The 15,488-nt window shown below is 45.9% G+C and overlaps 2 protein-coding genes and 1 pseudogene across 10 annotated transcripts in view; 2 read left to right on the top strand and 1 right to left on the bottom strand.

Annotated features, from left to right (window-relative positions):
- The window catches only part of LOC147009582 (DNA endonuclease RBBP8-like), a 38,448-nt gene extending 35,770 nt beyond the window's left edge, over positions 1-2,678 (top strand). For all 5 annotated transcript variants that reach the window (XM_085862233.1, XM_085862231.1, XM_085862232.1 and 2 more), the window contains exons 11-13: positions 921-1,423; positions 1,952-2,093; positions 2,190-2,678. In XM_085862233.1, coding sequence (XP_085718359.1) covers positions 921-1,423; positions 1,952-2,093; positions 2,190-2,275 — 731 coding nt within the window. In that variant the 3' untranslated portion in view covers positions 2,276-2,678. The remainder of the gene's footprint in view (positions 1-920; positions 1,424-1,951; positions 2,094-2,189) is intronic.
- Positions 1-15,488, bottom strand: part of LOC147009580 (uncharacterized) — a 38,560-nt gene that overhangs the window by 2,876 nt on the left and 20,196 nt on the right. The window lies entirely within an intron of this gene.
- LOC147009581 (uncharacterized) lies at positions 6,547-7,608 on the top strand (annotated as a pseudogene).

The following is a 15,488-nucleotide window of genomic DNA, read 5'->3' as shown; positions in this document are numbered from 1 at the left end:
TTATATTTGGCAGGTGTATGCAACAATATCGGGACATGAGGCACTTCAACTTATTTTGGGATCGGAACCAAAAGTCGTGGGACAATTTTATTTCGAATTTTGACAATTAAAAAAAATAATTATTATGAGAGAGTAGTTGAGTTGCATATGCTTTTCATCCATCCATCCATCCATCCATCCATCCATCCATTGGGACCATACTCTGTGCAGAGCGTTGGTGCTGCCTAAGCAGTCTCGACTATTGGGCACAATCCTGGACGGATCGCCACTCCGACACAGTATACCAGCATGCTGGCACTCATTTTGTCGACCTCGGAAGGATGACAGGCCGAGTTAACCCCACCTGGTATTAATTCAACAGCTGAGCAGGATTTGAACTCAGGACCCTAGGATCCCAAGTCCACCACCCTAACCATTAAGCCAACACCAGGCAAAATATGCTTGAGGATCCATTATTAATTTATTTGCACTTTACCATCTTCACTACCAACACGCAACTTTGGATTATTTATTTATATACACTTTTCCATCACCGACACCAAAATACCACCGTGAATTATTTATATACACTTTACCCTCCGCACTATAGACATACCACCTTGAATTATTTATTTATAAATACTTTTCCCTTTCTGTATCTATTTATTTATTAACATATCTCTCGTGTGTGTGATCTACACCAATCACTTTTTAAGGTGTGGTTGGGGGCTGTCCTCCATGATGATTTGCATCCTTGTTTATGACATTCTACATTTATCCTCTGCTGGTATATTTTACCCTTGTTATTTTACCCTTTCTACACTGCTGGTATATAAAGTAATGACAGATCATTTTTAGTCCCTCAATGTTACTCTAATTGATTTGGTTTGCCAAACTTGCTCCACAAATCCTGTTGTTTTTGTATTTCGCTCTCCCTCCAGCACCACCGGTACAACCTTGCCATCAGGACTCCATTTCGGTGCTTTTTGATCGCACAACCAACGGTGAGTACTTGTCCTACCTTCCTGAACCAGGCCTGCCCCCAGGAACTGATCTGAGAGCTGTGTGCCATATCAAACTCGCTGAGCCACTCGTTGACAAAACAACTGATGAGAGGTCTGGAAGGCTTGCACGTGAGAAGTTGGAGGATGGAGACAAGAAGATGAACTGCCAAGAGAGTGGGATCTATCCAAGAGATGAAGAAAAAGCTCAGCTGAGCCTGGACAAGGAAAAGCACTGTGGTGGTAACGGAAAAGAAATTTGTGATGACGAGGGTCGATTTGGGCAGAAAAATGCAGATAAGGCGTGTGAGGGGTTCAAAAGAGAAATGGTTCAAGATGACAATCCAGTGAAGACGAATGGAGAATACGCTTATGTGGAAGTTGTTCGTAAGAAGGACGAAAGAATGAAGCTTCCTGGTCACGCTTGCAAAGAGTGCGACACTGTGAGTGTTCTATTCCTGCCACAAGTTCTGACTGCATTAAGCACGTTTTTGTTGTTTAGATTTATGAAATCCTAGTTTGACTTCTTGATGTATATCGAACAGGATAGAATTTCCTGATTTAACTTGATTTCCTTCTTACCATGGAAACTTCTCCGGTGCTTCTTTCACAAGGGTAATCGTGCACTACTGTGTGTGAATTGTATTCAGGGTGGCAGGCTTGAGGTCCTCAGCGACAAATTGTCATTATGGGTATAGTTTCTGCATGACGTCTTGCATCTTTGCATGCCATCCCTCACATGTGAATGAAAGGCTGACTGGATTTTGATGGATGCTAAAGCTCAGCATATCTTAAGGAATAGGTCATTGTGTGTCTACCCTTGGCAAATCCCTTGCTTGGTGTTAGCTGCATAATTAGCACCATAATTAGCTGAGAGCCCTGGGATGTTAGTATGCAAAGGCATGATGGCTAAAATGTCCTTGCCTCCTACGTTGTGATGTAAAACCATGCACACCTACCTGTGTGTCCAGTACTATGCGCACCTGACACCTGGAGAGCGTGCCAAGAAACTCCAAGAGTGCTCCAGGCACAGAGCGCGTTACGCCATGCCCTCGACCCCTGATAATTTTTGGGAGATCGGCTTTCCATCAACGCAGACGTGTCGTGACCGTGGTGAGCAGTCTTTCTGAACAGCAGCTCAAATCCTGGGAGTATCATTCGACACGTTGAAATATCACGTCTGCCGTCCCTTTCCCTTGTCTCTTATAGGGTACCTTCGTGAGGAGCACACACCAGTTCACAGGCTGCGCCGGAAACGACCTTACAAGGGCAACTTCTGTCCTGATAAGAACTGACTGTGGGACATCTGCGTGGAATTCTGCAATTTCTTTTTTTCATGGACACGTGTGCAGGACAGGCTGTAAATGGCTGTCTGTGCACAGTTTGGTTTTGTGTCACGTCCTTATTTGCCTCTAACCATGTTATATTAATGACAAAAGCAAATTATCGAGCCTGGTACAGTACGTTGGACAGACTCGCTGAGAAAACCCAGGATTTGTTTTGGAGTGGCCTGCACTACCTCGTCTGAGCATTTGTCACCAGGCTGGGAGGAACCAATCCTTATCCTTCAAAATTGTGTGCACACATTACGTTGTAACCGCTCCATGTCTTCATTTTGCTTGGAAATACTGTCTACAGAAAACAGAGATTTAAAAAATATTTATATATTTTTTTTAACAAATAAAAACCTACCATGTAGTGCATTTGTATTTTCATATTGCGTCCTGCAAACCCATACCTGCAGCCACGGTGATCACACCCACTCTGGTCGTTCCTGCAACATGATCCCGCATGGCGTCATGCCTCACACCATGCTACTCAGGCACGGCAACTCCTGCATGCCTGACAGTCTGGCGTGCACACGAGCCCAGGTTCCCACGTGACCCCTTCCTGCAGTCTTGGCGTTTCCAGCTAATCCCCCAATTGGTGCTTGAAGCACCATGGCAAAATTTTCCGATCTTCCCGCACCTTTCCTCCAAGGTTCGCTCAGGATAGCTCCCAAATCTCCCCATACTGTCCCGTCCCTCTCCAAAGGGCTTAACGGAACGATAAAACGCGTCCAACTGGCAGTTTCCTTTTTAAGCGCCTGGTCCTGTATAAAACGCAGAGGCAACATTTATAATCCCCACAATCTCTCTGGCAAAGGCCGGCCTGCATGCATGCTCTCACATGCAGCGTACTCTGCACCAACCCTCTTTGTCCAAGAGCTAGCTGAGATTTAATTGACATGGGAGCTACAAAAGCTTTGACTGTTTGGTGGGGTACAGGTAGCCTACCTGACCACAGAAACCCTTGTCTTCAGTGCAGGTGGGGGGGGGGGTCTTTCTAATTACCCCCAAATTCAACATTATTTGAGTTGGTGCCCACAAGGCTGACACCAATGCGACATCGTGAGGAATGCCATACGAATTATGAATCTGCAACTTAAGACAAAATTTTGTGGTGGAAAGGTCACTTAACACAGACACTAATTAGTGCTAATTAGGGATTTATTTGACTTAAAAGCTACAACATTGAAACCACATGGAAAATGGTGAGTAAGGTCCAAATATCAAGAATCACCAACTTAAGACAGGATTATGTGGTGGAAAGGTCACTGAAGACAAGGTCAATTTGCACCGAATGACCTTTGATTCCACTTTAATTGACATAGTGTTATGAATCTGGAAGCCATTTGCACACAGACAGACAGCAGTCCCTAAGCTTAGTTATTTCAATAAGTATGTGTATCGTTAGATTCCTCCCGATGTCTAATGGGAATTACATGTGTGTGCTGCGAAGTTTCTTTCTCGTTGGAGTTTTGCAATACCCAACCCCAACCAATCAATCCTTCGTTCTTGCACCATCGCCGATGTGCAACGTGTCACGTACAGTGGTGAGATTCCCTCCGCCTACCGTGAGCTTGTCCAATCGACAGCGGCCGGCCCAACAGCCGACCCAAAATCCCCCCTCCCCGCTACAAGGGTGGATGGGGAATAGGGTGCTCCCCTGGTTGTTCCGTCTGGGTTCTCAGACACACACGGGGGGAGGGTGGTCGTTGTCCCCTCCCACCACCGGACCTCCTCCAATCACGGATGACCACCATTTTCCCCCACCGAACCAATCAGGAGGCTCATCACCTCAGGGCTGACTCTGCCCCAGCCAGATGGAGTGTTCGTCCCGTCCAATAAGTAGAGGCCACTGATCACCCGACAGCCCCTCGTCCAATCCGGAGGCGAGTTACCTCAGAGCAGATCCCTCGACCTCGCACAGCAGGAGGGATAAGGAAGATCGCGAGCTGTCTCCGGGGGTCCTCGCTTCGTTGGTGGAGTGTCTGGTTCGGGGGTTCTTTTCAGTGGTTCTGTGGTCCTGTGCTTGCTGATTCGCTCAACGCGGCTGGTCTCATCCTGGTTCGCTCGTCTCGAAGAAACCGCACAAGGCAGACAGGTACCCGGCCAGACTCACCCTCAGCTCACCTTCCCTCCCAAGCTGAACGGCCGAATAAAGACTGGGTCCATTTCTTTTTGGGTGTGTGTGTCTGTGTGTGTGGGGCCAGTCTGTAAAGTAGAAATTGTATAAGTGTTGATTGCTCATTGTACATTGCCTGCATATTCGTGATAACTCTGCCCTGTGTCTCCCTCCCTATTATAAATAAACCACTGTTAAATGTACCAGCTTGTTGCCTGTCGTTGCGATCATTGACCCAGCACGGTGCAGGCTTGAGAAATGGTGAGGCCGTTTGTGCCGTAAATTGTTCATTTGGTTCGGCGCAGCTTTGGTAATTTCCGCTCGGTTAAGCCGGATATGAGTATGTAACAGTGACTCGGTTCGGACAAAGCCGGCCAAAGGTGTGGCTTCCCCGATAGCTAGACGACGTGAGTACTTGGGTAAATTGGAATAGACAAGTGGACCCTACCTCACGCAGTCGAAATATTGGCGACCACGGTCCTTTAAGCGACCCGTCGACTCTGGCGTTATCCGGGGTGACGACCTTCCATTCCGGTGTTCGGTGGGAGATGGCCTGACTGCTCCATCTAGCGGTCGTCCTCGCCATCGAACCCGGCACCACAACAATAGAACCTACAGAACTGAAAACTGGTGGAAAATGTAGAGTTCGATATCTTCATCAATAATCACCAACTTAAGACCACCTTATGTGGTGGAAAGGTCACTCAAGACAAGGTCAAAGTCAATTCGCATCAAATTCCGAGGTCGACATTTAGTGGTGCAAGTATGACTTTCCATTCATTGCTAACGTACAACACTGTGCATGGATACCAGGAAGTTGGCACACGTGGGTGACCCAAATACCTACTTTTTGCCCACGCATGCCCCATACGAGAAGGCGGGAGGCCTCTGAGAGTATAGCATTGGAGTCTTTGATCATTCTCATGAATGAAAGCACAGGGAGCTACACGTTTTGGTGAAACCCATTGTTTTATATGTCTGTAATTGACGAAATCCATCACATAGGAGGAAATGCAGCAGCATTGATAATGTGTCCCTCCTTATGAGAATGCAGGTTGGAGGTCTCGCAGACTGAGAAAGCAGGATTGTACCGTAAGTATATTGCATATTATTCACTTCCTGGAGATTCAGATGTACATGTACAGTCCATTGTAGGATAGATAAATATGTTTATGCTCTGCTTTAGGGATTATTTTTATGCGAGGCTCACTCTGTGACAGTGCGAGTGCTGTTGCCAAAGTTTAGGATTTAATCTGCCACCTCTCTGGAGTCTGCCTAGGTTTTTTTTAAAATGCTTAACTCATTCCAGCCAGAATAAGTTTGTATGGTTAAGCCCCCATTTCCTGAATAAGTTTGTGATTTTTACTGTATTTTGAAATTTTTTAAAAAAACTAATTATCACACTAAATTGATTGAATTTACCAACAAATCTCTGGTATCATTTTCTAGAATAATCATTCCCCCACAAAGTTTCGACAGTCTGAACAGCGCTGGTAGAAAGGAAAAAAATATTGTTGCCATGGTAAACAATATCAACAAAAGGGCTGCCAGATTAGTGAAATTTTGATACAACACCCATTATTTTTGAAAAACACCAATACAATGCTGTAGTTTGCAATATACAATTGATAAAATATATCACCACCAAGTAATTTTGATGACCAAAAAATAAACAGGGGAAATATTTGTCGTGGGCAACATAACAAATATTCAAAATGATGATTTAGAATTTAGATTGTGATTTTTTACTGTATTTTGGTAGTTTTGAAAAATCACCTGAATTGGTTCATAAATCAACAATTCAAAGGTGCTGCCATATTGGACATCAAACCACGTGTTCTGTGCAGGGAATGGCCAACAACGTCCCCTGCACTGAATGACTGGAACTACTTCATGAAGTAAACAAAAAGCACATGCATCCATCACCATCATAGTGGCGATCCGTTGTTTTAGAGCTTGGTATAGCATTGCCATTATAGTGGCGATCCGGCTCGAAAGGGTTAACTTCCCTACCCCTTTTTCCGAAAGAAAATCAGCCTGGAAGTCACAATTTAAAGGTGGGAGTGACCCCCCCCCCCCAACGGGCATCTCCCATCTGTGACTCATAAACCCTCAGAGATGTCGTTCTGTTGCAGACCAGTTCATTCCCATGAAACATGATGGAAGCGGAACATGGAAGAGCTCCTGCAACCAAGGAGTGCATCCTCCATACAGGCAAAGTGGATGGAGAAGCTACTGGTAAAGTACTCCCTATCAAAGCAGAGCAGTGGTCTTCCATTACGAATGCTGCGGCTCGGAGACGACTTGAGCGAAACTTTGCAACATCAAAGTATTTCACTGTTCAGTCTCTGCCAGGTGAATTGGACAGTAGCCATTGCTATCACTACACCTGTTACAAAAACTTCACAGACATGCCACATGCTGATGATACAACTGTGAAAACCCTGTCTTCCTCTGATTCAGAAAAAAACACTTCGATCGTCAGCTGACTTTTCCCCCTCAATATCCAACGCCGGGATTTTCCCACGTATTTGTCTGTTCTGCAAAAAAAGCAAGGAAGAAGGATGGATCAGAGGAGCCACTTGGTTTGTAGGAAACTATTGAGGCTGAAAAAAACAATAAAAACTGCTGCAGCTGCTAAGCAGGACAGTGCCCTTCTGCCAACTATTTCAGATGTAGATTTTCGGTGTAAGGAGGTCAGGTATCACCACAGCTGTAGAAGTGCATACCTCCTTGAAACATCATCTGTGAGTTGTCCTACTGCTTCTTCAAGCAAAACTGCACTGTTAGGTGTATATATGCATACATTGAAAAATCTATCATCATTGACAGTAGGCCAGAACTTCTGACTTCCATTTATACTCAGTACAAAGAGCTATGTGAAGATGCAGATGAAACGCCAATTACCGCAGCTAGAAACTTGGCCACAAACTTGTTGAACAAATTTGGTGACAAAATTAGGATAGAGTGTTGTGGGGCAAGAAAGTCAGGTCAAATTGTTTATCCCACGGGAACACTCTCTGATCAAGTGTTTGGTTTGGCATTTGATAATTTTGATGAACTACCCAAAACATTGTCTGGTGCTGACAAACTTCATGACACAATGGGGATTTTATATCAAAACAAAGATGTCTCAGGGACAGGAGAGGCCGTTAATCACGTCATACAAGCTCCATTATAACTCAGTAACTGATCTGCAAGAAAAAGGAAACTACAAGTCCAGGAGCAGCCACTTGAGTCGTACCGAAAGAAGCCCCGAATGGGTACATTTGATTATGACACTACTGATGTTGGCCAGCGACCTGATAATAGGAACAAGGCTCTAGAGATGGATCTGGCATGGATGATATGCCATGCTTTGCAGATGGCAAACATTCCCACGTGGATGGGTTTCAATGCTTTGCACAGCTCGGACAGTACTCGAGAACAAAATGTATTGTACATGAAAAACCTGAACAAACCGATAACATCCATAGATGTCATACAAGAGACGCTGAACATCACTCAGAAATGTGTGCAAGAATGTGACCAGCAGTACGGTGTTGTCACATATGACCTAAACGCGGCTAAACCGGCAATGCAAATACAGGTTACTGACTCGCCAAAATTTGACATCTTCATCATGCTTGGCCCATTTCACTTTGAGATGGCATTCTTTAAAGCTATAGGAAAACTGATTGATTCCTCAGGTGGGCCAGCGATGCTGACAGACACTGATCTCCTCGCTTCCGGATCCATGAATGGCTTTCTGAGTGGCAAGCATTTCAACAGATGCAAGCGTTTATACATTCTACTTGCCTTGTCCTTTGAAGTCCTTCATTTCCAGGCATTCCTTGGGACATTAGAAGGTAAGGATGAGCTTCAAGATGTGCTGTTCGAGTTGCAATCGAGGCAAGATGAAGACGTTTGGACGCAAATACAGTCATCACCTGTGTTCATCAATTGTGTCACAATGTACAAAGACTACTCTGACCAAACCCGATCAGGAGTGCATGGACCGACTGCTCAATTCTGGATGATTTACATCGACTTTATACATGACTTCCACTTTCTTGAGCGAGCCATTCAAACCAATGATATTGATCTGTTCACGCATGCTCTTACACCAATCATCCGGTTGTTCTTCAAGATGAACCATGTGAACTACTCACGATGGCTGACTTTCAATTGGATTTTGTAAATATGGATCACACACACCCAGGGCTTCGTTCTATCTTGGAGAATGGTGGCTTCACCATCAAGAGGACTGGGAAACCATTCAGTAGATGTCCAGTTGACCTAACGCTCGAGCAGACTGTGAATGCCGATGCTGCCTCCAGACGGACTGGTTTGTCATCTCTAACAAACAACTACAGTGCTCGCCTCCGATGGATGTTAACAAAGTCTGCAAGAGCTTTGATAATTTCAATGGCACAAGCAATGGTTGGATTGTCTCAGACTGAAGACACAACGGCTGAACTTCGTCCAGCACGCATTAAAAGGGACTCCAGTGATCTTCAGAAAGTAATCAGTCAGAGAGAAGGTTCCTGCAATCCTTTCCAAATGAAGGAGATGCCGAATAAGCTATTCAACATCAGCACCGGGAAAGCCACTGCCGAATCTGTCCAGACATGTTTGCTTGCTGTGCAGGAGAGAGGACAGGAAAGGCACAAGGAATTTGTTACTTCCTGCACTGATGACCCGACTTGGTTCGAACGTCCCATTAAAAAGGAGAAGCTCGCAACCTTCAAGGATAATGGCAAGGCAAACAAGCATGCCCAAGACAAACGTATTACATCACTGGTTTGTACTCGGGATCTTATGGGACGACTCGTCATCATAGCTTGCCAGAGAAAACTACATTTGGAACATGTCATCTCTTATCTGCTGACACCAGTTCCCCTATCCATGTGTAGCACTGATGGCACTATGGTGAAGACTGAGAAGAGTAACCTTATGGACATTCTTGAGAACAAAGTTCCATCTGCTATGCCTAGCTCCATTGATGCCTGCGTCATAAATGGCATTTTCCTGCTACACCTTCTTCCACCACACATCCCAGGAACATATGTTCCTTTTATGTTGAATGAACATATGTTTAGGGTTGTTTAGGGTTTTATGAACATATGTTTAGGGTTGTTGCCCTGTCCCATTTAAGAGTTCACCTTGTGTTCGATGCATACCCTGTACCGTCCATAAAAGACAGTGAAAGGGCACTGAGGGGACTGGATCACTCAGAAGAGAGAGAATACACCAAAACTGGGCCAGAACAGCACCGACTTAGACACATCAATGACAGTCTGCAATCGCGATCTTTCAAAGAACAGCTGCCAAAATTCCTCGCAACATAGTGGGAGGCACTAACCCTAACAAGGACATCAGGTGTATCTCTCCTATCTTGGGGAATGCTTCCGTTTTTATGTGCTGGATGGAAGGGTCATTAAAGAAGAAATGGAGGCTTTGAAGACAAACCATGAGGAAGCCGATATGTTGATATGTACTCATGTAAGTCACATTGACAATGACAAAGCGACAAACATTGCAGTAAGGGCTTCAGACACTGATGTGGCCATCATTCTGTTGAATCACTGTGAACGATTCAGGGCTCACATTTGGATGGATACAAGGACATCGGCCAAGAATAACAGGAGATTCATAGACGTAACTTCTATCAGTAAGGCATTGGGAACACCACTATGTCAAGCACGTCCTGCTTTCCATGCCTACACCGGCTCTGACTACACTTCAGCATTCTACAAAAAAGGGAAGAAACGTCCATTCAAAATCCTAGAAGAAAACAGGAGCGTCCAAATGGCATTTGGAGAGATGGCTCGAGGAAAGTTGGGAACAGATGCCTTAGAAACAATCATGTCCTTCACAGCAAAAATGTATGGTGCCAAAGCAAATCAGATGCTTTATCTGAACAAACGTCGTTTCAAGGTCTTTGAAAAGACGTATGCACCAAAAGTTAGAGCAAAGAATCCCCTCGAGAAACTGAAGGGGATCGATGCATCAATGGTTCCACCGTGTGAGGCTGAAGTCACCCAGCAAATCAAGCGTGCAACGTTCGTTGCCAAAATGTGGGCAGATTCTCATGAGAAAGTGATACAGCAACAGGTTACAAAAGAAGATGGATGGGAACTTAAAGGAAATGTCTATGAAGTCCTGTGGTTTGATGGACCCCAAATGCCAGATTCACTTGTCCCAGAAGAAGGGGAGACAGAAACTGATCTGGAGGATGACGATGATCTGATGGACTTTGAACCCAGCTCCTCAGATGTGGAGGATTGCCATCCTCAGATGAAGATGAGGAATTGTAATCTCACTGGTTATCTTGACAAAATATGGCAATAGCATTATTAGTCACAGGAGCACAGCAACTACTAGTTTCAAAACTCAATACAAACAACGTGGCATCTTCAAACCCTGGATTTGATGCTATTTGACCTTTGACCTTGTCTTAAGTGACCTTTCCACCACATAAGGTGGTCTTAAGTTGGTGATTATTGATGAAGATATCGAACTCTACATTTTCCATCAGTCTTCAGTTCTGTAGGTCCTATGTCAATTAAAGTAGAATCAAAGGTAATTCGGTGCAAATTGACCTTTGACCTTGTCTTAAGTGACCTTTCCACCACATAATCTTGTCTTAAGTTGGTGATTCTTGATATTTAGACCTTACTCAACATTTTCCATGTGGTTTCAATGTTGTAGCTTTTAAGTCAAATAAATCCCTAATTAGCACTAATTAGTGTCTGTCTTAAGTGACCTTTCCACCACAAAATTTTGTCTTGAGTTGCAGATTCATAATTAGTATGGCATTCCTCACGATGTAGCATTGGTGTCAGCCTTGTCGGCATCAAGTCAAAAAAGTTGAATTTGGGGGTAATTAGAAAGACCCCCCCCCAACCCCACCCACCACTGACTCCACTTAAGACGAGGGTTTCTGTGGTCAGGTAGGCTACCTGTACCCTACCAAACAGTCAAAGCTTTTGTAGCTCCCATGTCAATTAAATCTCAGCTAGCTCTTGGACTATCTGGTCGGCTCGTCCTGAACCGGACTCGAACCAATAACATTATGAGGGATTCGTTTCAAATGTAAAACTAAACTGTCTGCCCCTAACGGCTCCCCGTATGCATTCCTCTTTCTTCCTCCCGATCCATTATAATCATGCCCTCGTGCACCAGCGCTATTCACTCACCACACTCGCACACGTGTGCACGCTTCTACCACAGGCCCGTACCGCCAGCCTGGGCACGTGCAGGACTCGCGCACCACACACGCATCATCACACAAGTAGGCATGCACACACCCCTGCAGAGTCCCTGTATGAACCCCATACTCCCAATTTGTACCAAGCCTGCGTGTACTGTCTACGTACCTCTTGCTGGAGGCAATTGCCAGCTCCACTTCTCGATTGGGAAACGCCACTGGCTCCCATTGCATGGATCTGCTCACGTATATCGACACGCATGCCATGCACACATTTTCCCCGGCAGTTTCCTCACAAGGAAAGTAGATGCAAGTGGAGGCTATTCATTCCTGTACAATGTTAACACCACCTCCTGATTTACAATAATAATTGATCCCCCTCCGAATACAACCTAAAACCTTATTTGTTTCACCTGTAGCTGCCTCCTTACCTCCCGTATCTATTACCACCCCCAGATCCTTCTCCTGTGTGACACGCACCAAAATTACCCCTTGCATCCTGTTATCTCTATTTTCATTATTCTTTCCCATCCCCATCACCTTATTCTGGTTCAGGTTAAATTGCATTTGACAATCTTTTGCCCAATCTATGCAAGTATCAATACTTTCCTAAATCTGATCACCACGCCCTCTGCTATCCACCTTACCTCCAAGCTTTGTGTCGTATGTGTGTGTGTTTCCTGTATAATTCCAAAGCCATGAAACCGAGCAGCCTGAAACTTTACATGCATACCAAGGGAACTCCAAGGAAGTGCATGGCCAAAAATTGGGTGTTTGCGTCAATTCAAACACCCCTTTTGAAGATAACGGTCTTATTTAATTATATCCTAAACCAGGCGCATCCTCAGTCATCGCTCTCTTTGGGGTCTTAAGGCGTATCCTGGATAACCTCACTGGGGTCTGAAGCCACCATGTTTTTTGGCCTGCTCAACCATGCCTTTACTTGGAACAGGCCACAACAATTTCTTAACAAAGTATTTTTTTTCACTTATCATCATACCTACAGATCGCTGGATATATTGCATTGCTAATAAACGCCCAGAGACGCCAGCGTTCATGGCTTTATTTCATTTCTGCACATACGATAACCTCGAGAATCTCTTAAACCAAGCTGAATTACAAATTATAAGCTCCAGAATCGAACTCAGCAGCAGCTCCGACTCCTAAAAAAAAAAAAAGTGTTCATTTGTCCAATTCGTACACAATTGATATTTTGGGTGTCTCCGGGAGGGTGTGTGTTTAATATGACGGTTCGGAGATTGCTATCGCTTACCAATCGAGCCTTTCCTCATCAACCATTTTGTTGGAGTACTGAAGCCATTTGGCGAGCGCTCTACAATATTCACACTGTCACTAAATTCTGTATGTCAATCGATTTGAATAATGTTTGGGAGGCACTTCCCTACATTGTCCCCGCGTTGTATCGGGCAATGGCTGGCTCGCTGAAAATGTGCATTTTTCCCCTTTTTGTATGATATCCTTTCATTATACGACCCGTCACTTCAGCATAAATAAATACAAATAAGAAAAAAAATGAAACGCTTCGTCAACATCACGGCAGGATAGCTGAGAGGTACGCATGCTCGCTCTAAGCTGTGTAGCATGGGTTCGAATCCTGAACCAGCTATAAACTGTAATCCCGGTGTTTCACAGGCAGGGTAATTCATCATTGTGTGTGCCGTTAAACTGGACGTCACATCTGCTGGAATCCCCCTCAGGTCAGGTATGGGAGCATGCGCCAGAGCAGCGCATCTCTGCATCCACTTTCTGCCAGTACTCCAGGGGCCTCCATCTGGCCTTCCCCATGTCGGATGCATGGCCCATCCCCATCTCCTTGAGATGCTGATCAACCTGCTGCAACCACGAGGCACATGGTCAGCCCATTGGCCTCCTCCACTCACGAGGCTCCCTCGCTGAGGTAATCTGGTGAGTAGGCTCAGCGTCAGGAAAACGAGCCACATGTCCATACAGCCACAGCTGACTCTCACGAACTATGCAGGTAACAAATCTCATTTGAGTCTCTCTCAGCAACCGCTCGTTGGACACAAAGTCCGACCAGCAATTGCCAAGGATTCTCTGAAGAGACCTGGTACCAAAGGAATTGAGTCTCCCTCTCAGATCCCTGGTCAGAATCCAAGTCTCACATCCGTAGGGCAAGACTGGAAGGACTAAGGACCTGAAGACTCGGATTTTTGTCGTCCTGTTACAGGTACCGGCAGCGCCACACCCCATTATACAGTGAATCCATGACTCCCCAGGCCTGACCCAAACGTCTATTGACCTCTGCCTCACAGCCAGCAGAGATATGAATATCACTGCCAAGGTAAGTGAATCTCTCCCTGACCTCAACATCCTCACCACAAACAAGTTCAGACAAGATAGCAGCATCCAAGATGTAATTGAAAGCCTGGATCTTGGTTTCGACCCAGGAAACCCATTATCCCATAGGCTCAAACTACTCATTCAGCACCTCGAGGCCCCCCAAAAGGATATCTAGAGTCTCCCTAAAGATGACTGCATCATCTGCGAAATCAAGGTCAGAGATCTTGACATTCCCAAACGATGCACCGCAGCTTGATCTCTCCGACATCCTCCCCAGAATCCAGTTGATACAAGTGCTGAAAAGTGTGGGAGCCAGTACATACCCCTGATGAACTCCAGCAACAACTGGAAATAAATCAGAGATGGTATCAGCACATCTCACAGCCCTATCAGTCCCAGAGTATAGTTCAGACATCAGATTGATCAGTTTTGGTGGCACTCCACGAAGAGTGGTTGCTGCATGTCCAAGCTTACGTGCAGACAGGCCTTTGCCAGGTACACAGCATGGGTTTTAAATGCTCCCACCCAGTTTTAAATAGGACCCGGCAGTTAAAAACAAAATGTTGCTGTTTGGGTGCGTTTTATCACACTTCCCCTCCCCTCCCCTCATGCTGCCTTCCTGCCCTCTCCCTTCCCCTCATGCTGCCTTCCCACCCCCTCCCTTCCCCTCATGCTGCCTTCCATTCCCTACCCCTCATGCTGCCTTCCATTCCCTCCCCCTCATGCTGCCTTCCATTCCCTCCCCCTCATGCTGCCTTCCATTCCCTCCCCTCATGCTGCCTTCCATTCCCTACCCCTCATGCTGCCTTCCATTCCCCCCCTCATGCTGCCTTCCATTCCCTTCCCCTCATGCTGCCTTCCATTCCCTTCCCCTCGTGCTGCCTTCCATTCCCTTCCCCTCGTGCTGCCTTCCATTCCCTTCCCCTCATGCTGCATTCCATTCCCTTACCCTCACGCTGCCTTCCATTCCCTTCCCCTCACGCTTCCTTCCATTTCCTTAAATTCACGCTGCCTTCCATTCCCTTCCCCTTACGCTCCTTCCATTCCCTTCCCCTCACGCTGCCTTCCATTCCCATCTCCTCATGCTGCCTTCCCCTCCCCTTCACTCAACCTGCCCTCCCTTTTTCTCACGCTGTCTTCCTTTCTCTTCTCCTCACACTATTGTCTTCCCCTCATGCTACCACCATGCTGCATTCCCTCCACCTCCCCTCACACTTACCTCCTCCAATTTACACCTATCATAGACATCTCCTAGTGGTCTCTGTGTGCTTTATTAACATGCTGTTTTAACATATCCCATTTTGTTCAATCCTGGACTACCTCCACCCCCCCCCCTTCTCCACAAGTCCCACTACCAAATGCAAGTTGAGCATCCCTCCCCTGATGCTTACCGACTCCCAACCCCTTCCCCACTTCCCCTCTCCTATCTCCCCCATCCTCATCGCTCCCACCCTCTCCTCTCAGAGTGTTTAGCAATGTCTTGTGAGTCACCGCTCTCCCCACCACCCCCCCTTCCTCACTATTCCCCCCTTCCTCACTATTCCCCC

Source organism: Eptatretus burgeri, chromosome 17, assembly GCF_056783735.1.
Source record: "Eptatretus burgeri isolate ZD-2024b chromosome 17, Ebu_testis_v1, whole genome shotgun sequence".
In the NCBI taxonomy this organism is placed as follows: Eukaryota; Metazoa; Chordata; class Myxini; order Myxiniformes; family Myxinidae; genus Eptatretus; species Eptatretus burgeri.
Note: the sequence above shows the minus strand (reverse complement) of the source record. Positions and strands in the feature narration are given on the sequence as shown.